Here is a 21196-nt window from a genome sequence, read left to right on the forward strand (position 1 = left end):
TATATATATATGTATATATACACTCTCCCAAACATGCAACACAGTGATAATATGAGTTATCAACAGGTCATTCCGTACATGCCTTTTGAATAAACAGACAAAAAAAAGGGGGGACAGCGCAAGGAGAAAAACATAGAGAGAGATGGGGGAGGAGGGGTGAGTTAATTGAGCTACTCTGAAATGTCATTTGATCCAGGAGGCCTCACAAAATGTGGTGACCAGGCTGACGTCACACAGATGTAATACCTTAATGGACTTCTTCAATGCAAAAATTCACAATATCCACCAACATCTCCAGTCCAACCCATCTTCTCTCCCCTCCCCTGACTTCTTCCCCCTTTGCCAGATCCTATCCACCTTCCAACTCCCGGAGCCCTCTGAAATATCTGACCTCATCACCAAGTCAAAGTCTTCCACCTGTCAGCTTGATCCCCTACCCACAACCCTTGTAAAATCCTGCCTTCCTTCTCTCCTCCCCATCATCTCTGCCATCATCAACTCTTCACTTAGCACTGGAACTGTTCCTCCACCCTTCAAAGTTGCTGCTGTCACTCCAATACTTAAGAAACCTGGATCTGACCCCTCTGACTTTAATAACCTCCGCCCCATTTCCAACCTTCCCTTCATCTCCAAAATATTAGAAAAAATTGTAGCCTCTCAACTTCACTCTCATCTCTCTCACAACTCCCTCTATGAGCACTTTCAATCTGGATTTCGCCCCCTACACAGCACTGAAACCGCCCTCATAAAAATTACCAACGATCTTCTCATGGCAGCTGACCTAGGACTACTTTCCATCCTCATCCTCCTCGATCTAAGTGCAGCCTTTGACACCATTTCTCACCCCATCCTCCTCCAGAGACTTTCCTCCATTGGCATCACTGACACCCCTTTAGACTGGTTCCACTCATATCTATCTGGTCGTACACAGTTCATACAGCTCAAGTCCTTTAAATCCCAACCCTCCCCTGTTACCTCTGGCGTACCCCAAGGATCAGTCCTGGGGCCCCTCCTCTTTATCACCTACCTCCTTCCACTTGGCAACATCTTCCGTAAATTTAACATCAATTTCCACTGTTATGCCGACGACACCCAGCTCTACCTTTCCGGAAAACCATCTGTCACTCTCCCCCCCCCCTCCCTTACCTCATGCTTGTCCGAAATCAAATCCTGGTTCACCTCCAACTTCTTAAAACTTAACAGTGACAAAACAGAAGTCCTCCTTATAGGCACCAAATCCACCCTATCCAAAGCTAGCAATATCTCTTTTTCAATTGATGGATCCTCAGTCTCCCCCTCTCCCCAGGTCAAGAGCTTGGGTGTCATCCTAGACAGTTCTCTATCATTCCACTCCCACATTAACAACATCACTAGGTCCGCTTACTTTCACCTACGCAATATTAATCGTCTTCGCCCCTCCCTCTCCTCCCACACCTCTTCCATCCTTGTACACAGCCTTGTCACCTCCCGTCTTGACTACTGTAATTCCCTCCTCTTTGGTCTCCCCCACAAATCCCTTCACAAGTTGCAACTGGTCCAAAACTCAGCTGCCCGCATCATTACCAGAACCCCTTCACTTCACCATATTACCCCTGTACTACAGCATCTCCACTGGCTCCCCATTAAGCACAGAATTCATTTTAAAGTACTCCTCCATACTTTCAAAGCCATCCACAATCTTGCCCCTCCTTACCTGTCTAATCTTCTTCACACTGCTATTCCCTCTCGCTCCCTTCGTTCCTCCTCCTCCCTCCTCCTTACTGTCCCCACTGCCCGCCTCAGTACTATGGGGAGTAGAGCTTTCAGTTGCTCTGCTCCCCAACTCTGGAATGCACTACCCCCTGACATCCGCAATATTAACTCTTTACCCCTCTTCAAATCTAGACTGAAAACTCATTTGTTTCAGTTAGCCTATGCACTTTGACTTTTAATTATTTTTTTTGTTTTATATTTTACAGCCTGTGCTTTTTATTGTGTATTGCCTTTTTTCTTTGTATTTCTATGTTTTTTTTTTTGTCTTTGTATAGTGTCCTTGGGTGTTCTGAAAGGCGCTTTGAAATAAAATGCATTATTATTATTATTATTATGTAATGCAGTAGATGGACAGATGGATGGAAGGGCTACAGACAAAAAGGTAGAGAGAGGAGACAGAGCCTGCTGTGTATAGAGGATTCGTTCCTAAAAAGACTGATATTAAAATGAATATTCGTATAAATATCTTTAATACATGTGCACTACATCCTGCTGACTCACTGCCTATTTTCTCCCCTCCTGTCTAATTATGTCAGCCAAATGCCTAAAACCCAATATTACAAAACTAGTCGCATAAGCGCAGCCACCAAAGAGATGAAGGGGAGGGAGATTGGAAGTACAGAAGGATGCAGAGAAAGAGGTAGGAGGGCTAAAAGGATGAAGACCACAAAGACATCAGCGAGAAGGAAGAAAAAGTCCAGGACAAATTGATGAAACCCACGGCCGAACTAATGGACAGGATAAAACCACGATAAGAGATGAAGAGACAAAAAGAGAGAGGAGGAAACGACCATTTAGAAAGACAGGGAAATAACTGGAAGACGAAGGAGTGTAGATATGTGGTGGAGTTCAAGTAAACAAATAAGTGTAAAATCAATGTTGGCGCTCGTGTCAGTGCATTAAAAATCCATTGTGGTCTGCTTTAAAGTGGCCGATCATGTCTGTTTTTGTGAATACTTTGTGAGATTGCCGACAGTCCATTTGGTCTACTTTGAGACCAACCAGTGTATATGTATATATGTGCATCTCTTACCAGGTTGGACCCTCCAGTCCAGTAGAGGAAGAATCCATCTGGGTCGACTTTCAGGGTTACCAAGGTGGGCTGCCCACTGTTTGGCTCCTAGACAACAACAGAAATCGAGACATTAGAGGGATGAACATGGAAATGAGCTCCAATTGTATAGCCAGTATCCAGTGTTTTATTTATTCTCAATAGATAGTTCCTGTTAATTATATTTAGGTCTTATTTTCATAGTTCAGTTCTATTGGATACGATAGTATTGTTCCATCCAAACTATTGCTGATGTCTGCAAACATGAAACCATGAGTGAAAAAAACCCTGCCCAGACAGGTTTCATACAAGTTTAGCCATGTTCCCTCATAAAGAATTATGTGTACACAACTATAACGTAGATCAAAGTTGATAGCAATATTTATGACCGAGAACTCAGGAAAATGTTGGCATTTGTCTTCATTTTCTCTTCCAAGTAAGTTTGGGAAACTCTGATAACCTGACTGCTCATGTTTCTCAACCAGTCTGACTGCTTTTCAGGAATGCTGCTGTGTTCCTACATTTAAACAACTAACGTGGTGATTACATGTCAGGTTTGTCACAATTGGAGTTTGGACGTCAGAGAAACATTCGATCTGTAACGATCTGTTGGAACTCAACATTTAGTGTAGAAACACTTGGAAACACTTCAAAAGAAGGATATGGCTGTTGTCTTTGCTAACTAACGGAGAAAACTTGTAAGCGATGCTGCTGAATGGATGAACAAGACCATTTCCAAAGTCTGAGGAAGGACCTTGGATTCAGCACCATAGAGAGGGAAGCTCAGTACATAGAGACTTGGCCGTCCAGTGGTTTAAATCCAGCATGGGCCACAGTATGAAGCGTGGACTGCTAGCTGGAAAGTGCTTTTGAACAATGCACTGAATCTCTAACTGCTCCCAGAGTGCCACTGCATGACTGCCTGTCACTCAAACGTGTTCACATTTGAATGTCGTTGTATTGCAGGCTTATATATGTAAAACTTCTTCTGCTCTACTGTTACATTAGTCGCTCAGTGAGGCAGTGGACGGGCTGTAAACCCTTAATCCAACATAAATTCTACAGTAGGACTATGCAGGTTGTGTTTGGACTGAATCAAAAGAAATACCAGCTTGTTTGTTTTTGATTTATTAGAAAAGGTGATAAAATATGATAAAATATGGCCAAATTTATGAAAATTAGACCCAAGTAGTATGAAAACATATTTTAAATTAAGCACACAGTCCTGAAGTATTCAATCGATTCTGCTTGGTCACCTTTTATACCGTTAAATTTTAAATTCTGATTGCATTGCAGCAGCTACCCCTTTTACAGAAGTCTCCCAACAATATATAAGGACCATAAGCCATTTATGGCAGCAGTGGCTGTACCTGCTGTTTTATGGTGCCTTGCCATTATGGCATTGCTGACAGACAGACGGAGATATCGTATGTTTGTGTGCGCGTGTTGTGCAGCAGCTGCCTGAATGATGGAAACCACACAGTTTGGCCAACATGACAATCTCATTCATGTGCAGCATAATGATGGCACAGGAGCCTGCATCAACATGTCATTAGCATCATCATTATGGAGTCATACACAAGATACCATGACCGCACACATACATATACCCACACGCAAGCATGCAGCTACCGGCTCTGTAATTACAGTGGTAAGCGGTCATAGTCTGGTCCAACTGACAAACATACCGTCCAGACATCCTGGGAAACAACGATGATGATTCTAGATTGTTTGTTATTACAGTGACGGATGACTCATGCACACATGTCATCATAAGTATTGATAACTACATCACTGTCGTCATCTCTGCCTGTACAGGAAATTTAACACAAACAGCTGAACACAAACAAACAGTATTTTATGATATGGGTGGAACAAATAAAACTGTCACCATGCTTTAAACTAAGCTGATAAATAAATGACAATAGCTTCATGTTGAAAACATAACTGAGCAGCTCAATTTTGAATACTTGAATATTCATTCAGCCTTGAATGAATTCAAATTCAAATTCTGCATAGCAAACATGACCCAGAAGAAAGATAAGCAAATTACACAATGTTACATCACTACTTTATAAAGACTTTATAATAATGATTACTTTATTATCATGATAATATTATGTACCTATTATATATATTCATGTATACTCACAATAATGATGCTTGCCTTAAATAGGGGGTTGTAAAACAAGTATAAAATCAATTAATAACTGCATCCCTTAATTATTCAAAACATTTGGGAGAAACAAGACAAATTATCATTTGCTTTATTGCAGAGAGTTAGATGAAAAGTTCAATACCAGCCTCATATCGGACCGTACCCTAAATATGAAAATACAGCCAAGTGCAGGTTAGCTTAGCTTAGCATAACTAATAAATAAATAAATAAACTTGCACGTCTAAATATCACCAATTAACACAAAATATGTTGTTTGTTTATTCATTACGACTGTAAAATGAGATTCATGATTTTGGTCACTGCACCCGGCCAAGAAATAGTCCCCGCCCTGAGTAAAAGCACAACTTATTGTTTTTACACAAGACAGAGCGTGTTAATGAAGATGTTAATTAACCCAGTTTTCAGCCTTTTTGCTTATTTAACACTAAACATGTTGCATCTATCTCACCACAAGAAAGCAAAGTGTATTTTCCTTAACATTGACCTATGCCTTAAAGTAAGTCTCCTTAGTCTAAACTTGTGTCCCAGTACATATTTAATACATTTTAAACTAAACATACCTTTAGTTTAGGCTCCAAGGTCGGCTAACAGGGAAGAAGTTAGCAGGAGAGGAGGATGTTTGGATTGGGATGAGAACAGAAGGAGCAGAGAGAGGAAGAGACAGGGTTTGAGACAGAGAAAGATGGATGGGAGAGGGATTAGAAGAAAGGGGTGAAGGTAGAAAGGGGAAAAGAAACAAAGAGATCAGGAGTAGAAGACGACCATGAGACCTTAATTTAGTCTGTTTGAAGTGGGCTTAACTTAAACTTCGATGATTATGAGACTACAAGACGCTTCAATCTGTACCATCCACCAGCTGTGAAGTTACCAGGATCTGTCACTATACTATCATGTAAATCCAAGTGATAGAACAGCAACTTAACTCTTCACATGTGAGGCCGACTCTGCACTACAAATGACTGAACTTGTGACCTGTGTTTACTCGCTGGTACCAGTGGGAAAACTGCACAACTCCAATTTTACGCCATGATTACCATCTTAAGGCTGTGACCTGATGTCAAATGCTCTTTTCACTGAGCACTGAACAGTTCTTTACCTTGCAGTGAAGCCTGAGCGTGTATATGTGCAGCCATAATGGCTTATGTTTGTTTATCTTTTGTCTGCCAGGTTGGATTTTCTGAGACAAAAGGTGGGGAATAAAGAAACGGCACAACATACCAAACAGTCAGCTTGGAAGGCCCAGATGTTCTTACAGCAGAGACAACCTCCATCCATAACAGCAGAGACAACCATTGAATGCGTATACTGCAAATCATTTGCAAAACAAAATGTCTGGTTCGGGCTATGGAGGCAAATGAGACCATAAATTCCAGGTACTCTGTTGTAACTGGACAACACACAAAAAAAACACAATCTACACACACTCTACTTTAAAATATCAGACACAAATTTCAACTTCATGGTCTAAAATTTAAAAGGTGGCGATGGCAGCTTGTAAGTGGAACAGTGTGAGCAACATCACGTTCAATTTTTACAGCTGGTTCATGCTCCCTCGTCCTCACTAGGCAACCTTATAATGTATAAAGAAAACAAACAGAAGAATTTAATATATATGGTGCCCACACACAAGCTATACCGTAGCATGACGTCGATGTACAGTGCGTACAACAGTAAGAAGAGAAGAGCATCCATTAGGACGATGAGGTCATTCTCAGCAGAGATAAACAGAGGAGGCAGGAATATCTTTCACAGATACGCCCGGTGTTAACTGTGTGAGGATAAATATGTTTGCAGCCTCGGTCTGACCCCTTCATACCACACGATTGGTCATGGGTAAATACCTGGACACTGCTAAGACGCACAACATTTATGACATTCAACATGATATAACTTACAGTTAAGTAACCACATATCCTGTTGTGATATACAGTGATAATATGACCGCTCCTGTAACAGAACCCCACCATCACCTGTTATTATTAACACATCAGTGGACATTTTTTCATCTCTCATCCAGTAGTAAAGTAACCTAAGTGTGGACCTAGCACTGGGTATGATGGTTATAATATGGTTGCCAGATTTGGCTTGGTTTGGGTGTGAAATGGGATTCATAGCTGCCTTCAAAGAAAAGAACACGGTCCCTACAGTCGAACATGGTGGAGGATCATTGATGTTTTAGTGGCTGCTTCGCTGCTTCAGGCACTGGATGTCTTGACTGCATGCACAGCATCATGAAATCTGAAAGCTACCAAAGAATTCAGGGGCGCATTTTAGGGCCCAGTGCCTGAAAGCTGGGTCTCCGTCAGAGGTCATGGGTCTTACAGCAGGACTATAACCAATAGCATACTTAATAAAGCACCCAAAAATGGTTGATGACAAAGAGCTAGAGAGTTCTGAAGTGGGCAGCAATGAGTCCCATAAATCCCATAGAGCAAGAGTTTAAATGGCCTCTCTTAACTCCTTAAATGGTGTACCTCAACCAATCCACTACGCTCTTATTATGTCACTCATTCTCGTCTTCTTTCTACCCTTTTCTCTGTTGGCTATACTTCATCCGGGTATATCCAGTGTCCAGTATATACATTACCAGTACGCAGTAGACGGGGAATTCCACTGGGACCAGACACAGAAACGCACATATACACATTTACCCAGAGGAATATGATCTATAGGCTCATGTGACCAGTAATATAACAGCATCTCCCATATAACTTTCAACCCGCAAAGACAGGAGTCTGAACACGCACACACACACACAGACCAGTTGTGGTCTGTCATATTTGCATGTTAAGCCTGTTGAGTTTTACATAACTGGCAGTTGCTTTTCAGTGCAGCCTTGCATACACACATATCTGTTACAGTCCTCTCTCTGGGTTTGTCCACTTTTCTTTCACAACTCATTGACTCTTTCAACTTCTCCGTGTGTGCTGACAGATTTACTCGCTTTTATTTGGCTAGCGATTAATCATTTAAATCAAGCTTAAGAATGTCAAACGTTCTCCGCTTCCAGATCCGAAAAATGTGAGGATTTGCTGCTCCTTTCTTGCTTCATGCCTTCATAAACTGAATATCTTTGGCTTGTAGAGTGTTGGTTGGACAACACATGTCATTTAAAAACACAACCAGAGCATTTTTTCCAACATTTTATAGACCAATCATTCATTTATTGTCTTCGTATACTTATTCCTGTTCAAGGTCATTGTAACTGCTCTATAAAAGTGCCCTCGTACCCTAACCAGACACTCATTAGTGCATGCGCACACACACTTTGCTCACCATAAACATGCGCCCTATGGTGTGTTTTCAGAGTGGGTGGTAGATTTATAATTGGACCTCACCCAGCTCCCTAATTATCTGCCATATGTAGAAACCCTCTAAAGTCTCACTTCCTTCATTTCATTCTTTCATGTCTGTCTTTCTCTCCATGCCAATCACCCATTCAATTCACTCCAACACTTTGATCACTTCTTTTCTCCTCCTTAATTGATTGAAGCCTGTGTCTCTTCATCCAGACCCCCTCCCTGACCCTCTGACAAACACCTTCATTATTTGACCGTAATGTCAAACACACACACACACACGCACACACACACACTCACACACAGAGTGGATGGACCACCCTCTGAGTCTGAGGTCTTACATGGATGGACACCAGCTAATGAGCCCCTCTTGATGAATCACAATCTCTAAGGGAATACACATGTAGAAAGACAAACACATGCCTATTCTAGCCTCTCTTTCTACACACACACACCACGACTTAATGTGTGTGTGAGAGTGTGTGTGTGTGTGGGAGTCAGGAGAAAGCCATTAGCGAGAAACTGATAAAAGTCGGCTGCCGCGAGTGAATGCACCTTTGGTCTGCCGTACTGTGTGCGAGTTCAGCGACGGTTAACTGGAGTGGTGTTAGAAAGAGGGTCAGTGTGCACTTAATGCGAGTGTGTTTGAGCTGCTGCTTTGGCAACATGGCAAAAGTTGATGACAGTAGGTAACCTTTGGACCCGAGAGAGGGGAGAGGAAAGAGGGAGGGAGTGGGGCCGGGCAGGGGAAAATGAGCTATAGAATAGAGTACAGACAGACTGGCGGGTCAGTCAAGTGCATATTTAGTGTTGTGGTAGGTGTATTTATTAAAACAGCATTACATAGTGTAGGTGTAAACACGCATTTGAGGTCACTCTGGGACTCTTGGTTAGTGTGATTTTCTTTTTCATTACTCCCAGTACTCTCTATGTGCCCTAAACATATTCTGTCCTCAGGTGCTGCACCACCTAATTTCTCCACAGTCATTTAACATTCATCTGATCCAACATCTACTCAGGAAATGAGCCACTAACTCTACGAGTGTTAGTGCCATGTTCTACAGAGTGAACAGTACCCCAGTGTATATGGGTTCCCATCAAGCTAAATAAAGTGGCAAGATTTCTTTTCAGATTTTACCCTAATTTTTCTCCCCGGTTGGGAGTATCAAGTTCTGCACACAGACAACCACAGCCACTGTTGGTGTGGTATGCCTATATGAGATGGCCGTGAATCATCGGTTTAGGAAAGTCATAGCAATGATCTGTATAGCACCCTGTTTTTGGACGAGGTTGAGGTGGATGGAAGTCAAACAAACACTGGACTGCTGTACGCGTCCTACACGAAACCAAGTCTATGTTGATTTATTAGACTGTATATAAAGTTAACTTGTATGTTAGTTACGTTGTGTAGGAAGTTTCAGTGATTAAACCTAACCAGTGCGACCTCAGCGACCTTTATTTTGAAGGTCTAATACATGCTTTATTACAGTACTAGCTTGGTGATGTCTTGTGAATAAGCTTTCCTGAAGAATCTCAAGGAAAGACATTAAAAAGAAACACCTACTTTGAATTTTAAATGACATTTTAAGTATGTCTGTGCACTGCAGTGAAATTAAAACCAAGTGGATCCAAATTCAATTATTTAGATTTTATGTTGCTCATTCATTAGTTGAGAAAGTTCTTCTACAATTTACCCTTTGGTAAAACAGGTTATGACGAGGGTATTTTTTCTTTGAGAGGTTTTGGAGATACACGTTGAGGAAAAGCAGGTCAGTGTACGGTGACAAACGGACTACTGGGACACTGTAGTGTCATTAAAGTCTTGAAATAAAGATAATTCATAACCAAATATATTAAAAAGGGGGCTGTTTGGATGAATTATGAAGTATAGGAAGACCCTTAACCCTCATTGTGTTCATACACAAGTCCAGCCAGAGATCAAAACTCAAGACAAGACAGAAAAAAACGAGGACAGAGGAAATGAAAATCCAAAAAAAAAAAAGGGAAGCGGACAGAGACTAATCGAAGGAGGAAGAGAGAGTGATAGGAAGATGACAAGGGAATGAATGGGGTAGAGATCGCACATTAGATTACATGTGCAGTGAACGGTAGTCAAATTATGAACAGAGTGAAAGAGGAGGGGAAGAGATGGAGCCGTCCAGATGCCTGCCCCACACTTCACATGTGGCTGTGGTTGACCTTCCACCTCTCTCTCTCTTTCCCTCTGTCCATCAATCCATCCATCCCTTGTTTCTCACCCCTCTGTCAGGATGTCGGCAGTGTTTCTCGGCATGGCGTCAGACCTTCACACAAGCCTGTGTTTCCTCCTCCTCCTCCTGCTGCTCCTCTTACTCACTCCATCTCCTCAACATCTACAAATTCACTTCTGATTGATTATGACAATTTGTGGCCTGTTGCTTCCGTTCAATCTATTTGCCAAACCGAGACATCCAACTTTCTGAAAATGTTGCCACACAGGAAACAGCTGGCAACGAAGTGGAGCCTGTTGTATTTTGCCACAAGGTCCCAGTGACGCAGCACCTCTGCCGAGAAAAGCGATCCGTTTCTGAGGATTTACAGTTTGAAATATTGGCGGTCACGTCTCAGGTGCACTCACGAAATGCTGACACAACACATTGCAGAAAATATCTCTCTCATTTATCTTATTTAAGGAGAGCAAGGGTCATTCAAGGCTGCTACGGTGGATGATTTTATCAGTGTCGTGGCATCATAAAAACATTCTTTGGCATGATATGAAGTGAAAGCCGAGCAGGAACGAAAATAAGACAATAAAAGGAGCTACTCGACATGTCTCAACATGTAAGAGAAAATGTACAGGAGGAAAGTTTAGAACTGGGCTCAACGGATGTGTTTTATTCTGAAAATAAGTTTTGAATCAATTTTGTAAGAATCGTTCAAGGGAAATGTAGTCTTATAACGGTGATTCAGATGGCAGAGATGGAATAGAGACATCAAAAAATTAAATTTAAAAAAGAAACAAGTTTAGTCATTGCATCACAGAAAAAACAGGTTTTAGATCAGCATTCAGGAAATATGAAAAAAGTTTGACAATGGCCTGAGTTTGACATTTCGCTTTCTTGCTGAGACTTAGATGAGGAGATTGTTAGCACAGTGATAGCTTATAATAGCATAAAGGCAGGAAAAGGCTTTTCTTTTTTTTTTGCACTTTTTGAACAGACTGAGCAAATATACAGATATAAAGTAACAATGAGTGACCTTTTGTCTTTACTTTTTGTCTGTGCCAGAAATCTGGGGGTGACTATCGCCTTTGTCAGTTCTCGATGCTAAGCTAAGCTAACTGGCTGCTGCATATTTACCGAACACGTGAGAGAGCTATCGATGTTCTTATCGAATTTTCATCGAGGAAGCAGCTTACGAATTTCCCAAAATGTTAAACTCTTCCTTTTACCACGCACGTTAGCAATAGACTCAGATGCAGCCAAACCACATGCTAAAGGTAGTAGAGGCCTGCATATATTTTCAATTCCTCATAGGCACTTAAACGGTACATTTGGTAGTTTTCAACCGGTTTCATTTCCAGAGATGTATAGTAACGAATAGAACTACTTAAGTACTGTCATTAAGTACTAAAATGCAGTATCTGTACTTTTTTGGAGTATTATTTTTTTCCCCAACTTCCACTTTTACTGCACTACATATTTACTTTTACTCCGATACATTTTTCATGTGCTGAATCGTTACTCGTTACTACTGTAGCGTCCAGCCGGACACGTGATGAATGACAAGGCGTTATCGAACAAACCTGCATTTATTGCTGAACGCTTTGGTTCCAGGACTCGTTGACTGTCAGCCATAACCACGCCAAAAAACCAACATAACAGTCCCGGTCTCACATCAATCTCGCTCGTGCGCCGTACGTCATACACCTGACTCACCCAGGTGCGCGCTCTCACCTGCTCCCCCGCCCCCCTCGCTCGCGCATTCATTCAGACGCATTCACAGACCATGGGAAATCACAGAACTCTACCATGAACATTGTAACACTGTAACATTAAAAGTTGTGCCTTAATAAATATTTGAAATAATATAAACAACAGTAGTTGTACTTGTACTTTTGCTTGTACTTTTACTTTCAGTACTTTAGTAGCACTTTTTTACATACTTCTACTTGCAATAATTAAGTACATAACATTTTGAATACTTTAGTACTTTTACTTAAGTATGGTGTTTAAAGAACACTTCAACTTCTACTCAAGTCAGTTTTTTGATTTAGCACTTGTACTTTTACTCCACTCCTTTACTCCAGTACTGTATACATCTCTGCTCAGGAGTGGTCAGAGGCGGTAACACGACGGACATTTAACAGTCTCCAACTTGGCTGGGTACAGCCCACTACAGTCTCCTCCTGCGTGTGTGACAGAGAGAGAGAGAGAGAGGAAAAACACGGAAGCGGGAAAAAAGCGCGGCATAATAAAAACACAAGTTTTGACAGAAATATTCGACAGAGACACACTTCATTTTGACAAGGTGAGTTGTTGTGTGTTGCTCTGTGTTCGTGTTTAGGTCCAATGCTGACTTGAATGTTTTTTTTGTCCGAATACAGTACACATAGCATATAATAGTCTTCTGAGAGGAGACCACTGAAGTCAGAGCTTGCTTATGGTAACGGATTTAAGACAGGAGTTGAGTTTGAGAGGGTCATTCATAAGAAGACAACCATACTTGAAAACAGTAAGTTATTATTTTTTTTTCAACTTTACTCGAAGTCCAAACTCAGAACTGGCTGAAAAGCTGTAATTGGCATCCTTATGACAAACTTCACCGGGCAAGGTGTAAGTCAGCCCAAAATAAATGCTAATTAGTTTTTATTGTCTTGTAGGAAAACATAAAAAAAAAACCCTGAAGACAAGATGGCACCATGTGTGTTCGTTTATGTGTCGACTATAAACTTTATCATGAGTCGATTACATCAGCCTTGGTTAACGTCTGAAAGCGTTTCAAAGTCTCTGGACAGGGGCAGAAGTGTTTAAAACCATATTGGACGCTTTGTGAATCACCAGACCAACAAATATTTTTATGATTTACATGTGCTCTCACTGCACATAGCTCGAGAGCATTTTTATCTCTGGTTATCTATTTTAGTTGAAATATTTTGCACACCTATAGTCCGTGATTTCTAAAAGAGTTGTACTCACGTTTCAATCGTAGATAGATAGATAGATAGATAGATAGATAAAGTAGTATGAAAAACATATTTAAATTAGCACACAGTCCTTGAAGTGATTCAATTCGATTCTGGCCTTGGGTCACCTTTTATACCGTTAAATTTTAAAATTCTATTGCGCATTGCAGAGCTACGCCCCTTTATACAGAGTCTCCCCAGCAATATAAGTAAGGACCATGCCAGTTATGGCAGCAGTGGGCTGTACCTGCTGTTTTATGGTGCTGCCATTATGGCATTGCTGACAGACAGACGGAGAATATCGTATGTTTGTGTGCGCGTGTTGTTGGCAGCAGCTTGCCCGAATGATGGAACCACACATTTGGCCAAACATGAAATCTCATTCATGGCGTCTAATGATGGCACACGGAGCCTGCCAATCCACATGTCATTAGCATCATCATTTATGGAGTTCAATACACCAAGATACCATGACCGCACACATACATACCACCCACAACCAAGCATTTGCAGCTACCGGCCCTGTAATTACAGTGGTAGGGGTCAGAGTCTTGTCCAAACTGACAACATACCGTCCAGCAATCCTGGGAACAACAACGATGATGATCTATATTGTTTTGTATATTACATGTGACGGTGGATCATGCACACGTTCATCATAAGTTTGATAACAGAATTCACTGTCGTCAGTCTCATATTGCCTGTACAGGACATTAACACAAAACAGTTGAACACAACAAACAGTTTTAGATATGGGTGGACACAATAAAAACTGTCACCAGCGTTTAAAACGAAGCTGATAAATAACTGACAATAGCTTTCATGTTGAAAAACCATAACTGGAGCAGCTGAATTTTGCATACGTGAATATTCATTCCAGCCTTGAATGATTCAAAGTCAAATTCTCTGCATAGCAAACATGACCCGACAGAAGAAACGATAAGCATAAATGTGACAGCCTACTAAAAGACTTAAATTGTTAATATTCATAATACCGTATTGATCATAACTCAAATATGAGCTTGAATAGGTTTAAACCAGAAAACCAATAAGACAATCCCTATTATAAAATGAGAAGCATACATTGGTAGCTTGTATAATGAGAATATTCATACCAGAGATAAGAGACAGTACCCAAAGGATGATGAAATACGAGCAGGAGGTTGCTGTACTTACATACTACTAAATATAATAAATCACTAATATCACAATAACTAGCATCATAATTGTTATTCATTAACATTGGAGAGAATCATAGAGTGGTAGGACGCAAGAACAAGCCCCCCCCCGAGAAATATTGCTATCAGCGAATTATGACTGTATACCAGCCTATACAGACCGTACGACATACGCCCAGTGAGGTTGCTTTAGTACTCTCGACTACCTACGTCTAATCCTAATAACTATTCTTCAATCTAATTCTTAACAATTTTGTTCTTTCTAGATATAAATGAGCATTCCATTTTGTCAACCGTCCACAACAGGGTATTTTCCTTAACATTGACCTATGCCTTAAAGTAAGTCCTCCTAGTCTAAACTTGTGTCCCATTCCTGGGACTATTTAATACATGGTTTAAACTAAAACCATACCTTGAGTTGTTAGGCTCACAGGTCGGCTAACGGAGAAGAAGTTAGCAGGTGAGAGGGAGGTTGATTGGAGGAATGAGAGCATGAGAAGAAGGAAAGGTGCCAGAGAGAAAATGGATGGGAGACAGGGATTGAAGAACAGGTTGAAAGTTGACGAGAGGAGGAGAAGAAGGGGGAAGTAGAGACGGAGAAAGAAAGACAAGAGCAGAGGCACGGAAGACCTTGCTAATTTCGTCTGGTTCAGTGGATTTCGTATACTTAACTTCGATGATGTATGAGACTACAAGACGTTCAATCTGGACATCCACCAGCGCTTGAAGTGTACCAGGAGCGGTCACTATACGTAGTCAGGTAATCCAAGGGTGATAACAGCAACGGACAAATCTTCACAAGGTGGAGGCCGAGCTGCTCACGAAATGACGTGAAAACTTGTGACCTGTGTTACTCAATTTACTCGCTCGGTACCAGGGGGAAAAAATGCACCCCAATTTTACGCCAGCTGACTTACATCTTAAGGCTGGTGAACCCTTGAGGTCCAATGCTCTTTTCATCACTGAGGCACTGAACAGTTTCTTTACCGCGAGTGAAAGCCCGGAGCGTGTATATGTGCAGGCCATGAATGGCTGTATGGTTGGGTGTATCGGTTGTCGGCTCAGGTGGTGGATGTTCTGAGACAAAGAGGTGGGAATAAAGAAAAAGAAGGAGGCAAAACAATACCAAACAGTAGTGACCAGAGGAGTGTTCTGACAGCAGAGACAACCTCCTAGCCATAACAAGCCACGACAACCATGGTGAAGTGGTTTATTGAGAACTGCAAATCATTGCAAAAACAAAAGTGTCTGGTTCGGGCTATGGAGGCAAATGAGACCATAAATCCAGGTATCTGTTGTAACTGGACAACACACAAAAAAAACACAATCTACACACAACGCTCTCTTTAAAATATCAGACACAAATTTCAACTTGGTTCTAAAATTAAAAGGTGGCGATGGCAGCTTGTAAGTGGAACAGTGTGAGCAACATCACGTTCATATTTTAACAGCTGGTTCATGCTCCCTCGTCCTCACTAGGCAACCTTATGATGTATAAAAAAAACAACAGTAGCAATTGTAATATATATGGTGCCCACACACAAGCTATACCGTAGCATGACGTCGATGTACAGTGCGTACAACAGTAAGAAGAGAAGAGGATCCATTAGGACGATGGGTCATTCGCAGCAGAGATAAACAGAGAGGCAAGGAATATCTTTCCCAGATTACGCCCGGTGTAACTGTGGTGAGGATAATATGTTTGCAGCCTCGGTCTGACCCCTTCATACCACAACGATTGGTCATGGGTAAATACCCGGACAGTGCAAGGAGCACAACATTTATGACATTCAACATGATATATGAGGCGAAAAATTTACAGTTAAGTAAACAATACTCCATAATCCTGTGTGATATACAGTGATAAATGACCGTCCTGTAACAGAACCCCACCTTCACAGTTAATCCAAAACTCAGTGGACATTTTTTCATCTTCATCCAGTAGTAAAAGTGGGAGTACCACTGGGTATGATGGTTAGAATATGGTTGCCAGATTTGGCTTGGTTGTGGTGTGAAATGGGGTCATAGCTGCCTTCAAAGAAAAGAACACGTCCAGGTTCGACGGGTGGGAGGATCATTGAGTTTTAGTGGTTCTGCTTCGCTGCTCAGGCACGGAGTCTTGACTGCATGCACAGCATTATGAAATCTGAAAGCTACCAAGAATTCAGGGGCGCATTTTAGGGCCCAGTGCCTGAAAGCTGGGTCTCCGTCAGAGGTCATGGGTGCTAGCAGGACTATAACCAAAAGCTACTAATAAAGCACCCAAAATGGTTGATGACAAGAGCAGAGAGAGTTTCGAAGTGGGCAGTAGGAGTCCAGATCTAAACCCATAGAGCAAGAGTTATAAATGGCCGTCTCTACCGGATATGGTGTACCTCAAACCAATCCACTCACTCTTATTATGTCAGCATTTTCGTCTCCTTTCTACTACCTTTTCTCTGTTGCTAGATTCATCCGGGTATCCAGTGTCCAGTAGATTACATTACCAGCTACGCAGGACGGGGAATTCACGGGACCAGACACAACACACACACATATACAAATTTACCCAGAGAATATGATCTATAGGCTCATGTGACCAGTAATATAACAGCATCTCCATAAAATTTCAAGCCGCAAAGACAGGAGTCTGAACACGCACACACACACACACCATTTGTGGTCTGTCATATTTGCATGTTATGCCGTTGAGTTTACATAACTGGCAGTTGCTTTCAGTGCCCTGCATACAACATATCTTTACAGTCCTCTCTCTGGGTTTGTCCATTTCTTTCTTTCACAAACGCATTGACTCTTTCAACTTCTCCGTGTGTGCTGACAGATTTTACTGCTTTTTTTGGCTAGCGATTAATCATTTAAATCAAGCTTAAGAATGTTCAAACGTTTTCTGCTTCCAGATCCGAAAAAATGTGAGGATTGCTGCTCCTTTCTTGCTTTATTGCCTTCATAAACTGAATATCTTTGGCTTGTAGAGTGTTGGTTGGACAACACATGTTCACTTTTTAAAAACCAACCAGAGCATTTTTTCCAACATTTTATAGACCAATCATTCATTTATTGTCTTCGTATACTTATTCCTGTTCAAGGTCATTGTAACTGCTCTATAAAAGTGCCCTCGTACCCAACCAAGCCACTCATTAGTGGCATGCGCACACACACTTTGCTCACATAAACATGCGCCCTTGGTGGTGTTTTCAGAGGGGGTGGTAGATTATAATTGGACCTCACCCAGCTCCCTACTTATCTGCCATATGTAGAACCCTCTAAAGTCTCCTTCCTTCATTTCATTCTTCATGTCTGTCTTTCTCTCCATGCCAATCACCCATTCAATTCACTCCAACACTTTGATCACTTCTTTTCCTCTCCTTAATGATTGAAGCCTGCGTCTCTTCATCCAGACCCCATCCCTGACCCTCGCAAACACCTTCATGTATGTGACCGTCAATGGTCAACACACACACACACCACAACACACCCACACCGAGTGGATGGACCACCCTCTGAGTCTGAGGTCTTACATGGATGGACACCAGCTAATGAGCCCTCTTGACGAATCACAATCTCTAAGGGAATACACATGTAGAAAGACAAACACAATGCCTATTCTAGCCTCTCTTGTCTACACACACACACACACCACGACTTAATGTGTGTGTGAGAGTGTGGTGTGTGGGGAGTCAGGAGAAAAGCAATTAGCGAGAAACTGATAAAAGTCGGCTGCCGCGAGTGAATGCCACCTTTGGTCTTGCCGTACCGGTGTGCGAGTTCAGCGACGGTTAACTGGAGTGGTGTTAGAAAGAGGGTCAGTGTGCACTTAATGCGAGTGTGTTTGAGCTGCTGCTTTGGCAACATGGCAAAAGTTGATGACAGTGGTAACCTTTGGACCCGAGAGAGGGGAGAGGAAAGAGGGAGGGAGGGGCCGGGCAGGGGAAAATAAGCTTAGAATAGAGTACAGGAACCGACTGGCGGGTCAGTCAAGTGCATATTTGTGTGTGTGGTATAGTGTATTTATTAAACAGCATTACATGTAGTGAGGTGTAAACACGCATTTGAGGTCACTCTGGACTCTTGGTTAGTATTGATTTTCTTTTTCATTACTCCAGTACTCTCTATGTGCCCTAAACATCCTGTCCTCAGGTGCTGCACCACCTAATTTCTCCACAGTCAGTTAACATTCATCTGATCCAACATCTACTCAGGAAATGAGCCACTAACTCTACAAGTGTTAGTGCCTGTTCTACACGAGTGAACAGTACACCAGTGTATATGGGTTCCATCAAGCTAAATAAAGTGGCAAAGATTCTTTTCAGATTTTACCCTAATTTCTCCCCGGTGGGCAGTATCAAGTTTCGGCACCAGACAACCCCAGCCACTGTTGGTGTGGTATGCCCTATTGAGATGGGCCGTGAATCATCGGTTTAGGAAAGTCATAGCAATATCTGATAGCCACCCTGTGTTGGACAGGTGAGGTGGATGGAGTCAAACAAACACTGGACTGCTGTAGACGCGTCCTACACGAAACACAGGTCTATGTTGATATTAGACTGTATGTAAGTTAACTGCATAGCAGTATGTTAGTTACGTTTGTAGGAAGTTTCAGTGATTAAACCTAACCAGTGCGACCTCAGCGACCTTTATTTGAAGGTCTATCTATACATGCTTTATACGACTAAGCTTGGTGTGTTTGTGAATAAGCTTTCCTGAAGAATCTCAAGGAAGACATTAAAAAGAAACCCTACTTTGAATTTTAAATGACATTTTAAGTACGTCTGTGCACTGCAATGAAAGTAAAACCAAGTAGATCCAAATTCAATTATTTAGATTTTATGTTGCTCCATCATTAGTTGAGAAAGTTCTTCTACAATTTACCCTTGGTAAAACAGGTTATGACGAGGGTATTTTTTTTCTTTGAGAGTTTTGGAGATACACGTTGAGGAAAAGCAGGTCAGTTGTACGGTGACAACGGACTACTGGGACACTGTAGTGTCATTAAAGTCTTGAAATAAAGAAATTCATAACCAAACCAAATATATTAAAAAGGGGGCTGTTGGATGAATTATGAAGTATAGGAAGACCCTTAAACCCTCATGGTGTTCATACACAAGCCAGCCAGAGATCAAAAACTCAAACAAGACAGAAAAAAAACGAGGACAGAGGAAATGAAAATCCAAAAAAAAAAAAAAAGGGAAGCGGACAGAGGACTAATCGAAGAGGAAGAGAGAGTGATAGGAAGAATGACAAGGGAATGAATGGGGTAGAGATCGCACATTAGATTACATGTGCAGTGAACGGTAGTCAAATTAGAACAGAGTGAAAAGAGGAGGGGAAGGATGGAGCGTCCAGATGCCTGCCCCACACTTCACATGTGGCTGTGGTTGACCTTCCACCTCTCGCTCTCTTGCCTCCCCGCTCTCCATCAATCCATCCATCCCTTGTTTTCACCCCTCTGTCAGGATGTCGGCAGTGTTCTCGGCCATGGCGTCAGACCTTGCACACAAGCCTGTGTTTCCTCCTCCCCTCCTGCTCCTCTACTCACTCCATCTCCTCAACTCTTACAAATTCACTTCTGATTGATTATGACAATTTGGGCCTGTTGCCTTCCGTTCAATCTATTTGCCAAACCGAGACATCCAACTTTCTGAAAATGTTGCACACAGGAAACAGCTGGCAACGAAGTGGAGCCTGTTGTATTTGCCACAGGTCCCAGGACGCGGACTCTGCCGAGAAAAGGAATCCTGTCTGAGGATTACAGTTTGAAATATTGGCGGTCACGTCTCAGGTGCACTCACGAAATGCTGCACAACACACTGCAGAAAAATTCTCCTCTCATTTATCTTATTAAGGAGAGCAAGGGTCATTCAAGGCTGCTCGGTGGATGATTTTATCAGTGTCGTGGCATCATAAAAACATGCTTTGGCATGATATGAAGTGGAAAGCCGAGCAGGAAACGAAATAAGACCAAATAAAAGGGAGCTACTCGACATGTCTCAACATTGTAAGAGAGAATGTACAGGAGGAAAGTTTAGAACTGGCTCACGGATGTGTTTTATTCTGAAAATAAGTTTTGAATCAATTTTGTAAGGAATCGTTCAAGGGAAATGTAGTCTTATAACGGTGATTCAGATGGTAGAGATGGAATAGAGACATCAAAAAATTAAATTAAAAAAAGAAACAAGTTTAGTCATTGCATGAACAGAAAAAACAGGTTTTAATCAGCATTCAGGAAATATGAAAAAAGTTGACAATGGCCTGAGTTTGACATTTCGCTTTCTTGCTGAGACTTAGATGAGGAGATGTTTAGCACCGTGATAGCTTATAATAGCATAAAGGCAGGAAAAGGCTTTTCTTTTTTTTTTTTTGCACTTTTTGAACAGACTGAGCAAATATACAGATATAAAGTAACAATGAGTGCTTTTGTCTTTACTTTTTGTCTGTGCCAGAAATCTGGGGGGTGACTATCGCCTTTGTCAGTTCTCGATGCTAAGCTAAGCTAACTGGCTGCTGCATATTTACCGACACGTGAGAGAGCTATCGATGTCCTTATCGAAATTCATGAGGAAGCAGCTTACGAAG

At 41.7% G+C, this 21196-nt stretch overlaps 1 protein-coding gene across 2 annotated transcripts in view; it reads right to left on the reverse strand.

Annotated features, from left to right (window-relative positions):
- The window catches only part of plcb3 (phospholipase C, beta 3 (phosphatidylinositol-specific)), a 57801-nt gene that overhangs the window by 30614 nt on the left and 5991 nt on the right, over positions 1 to 21196 (reverse strand). For both annotated transcript variants that reach the window (XM_027278153.1, XM_019255642.2), the window contains exon 2: positions 2786 to 2872. In XM_027278153.1, coding sequence (XP_027133954.1) covers positions 2786 to 2872 — 87 coding nt within the window. The remainder of the gene's footprint in view (positions 1 to 2785; positions 2873 to 21196) is intronic.

Source organism: Larimichthys crocea, chromosome III (genome assembly GCF_000972845.2).
Source record: "Larimichthys crocea isolate SSNF chromosome III, L_crocea_2.0, whole genome shotgun sequence".
Taxonomy (NCBI): Eukaryota; Metazoa; Chordata; class Actinopteri; family Sciaenidae; genus Larimichthys; species Larimichthys crocea.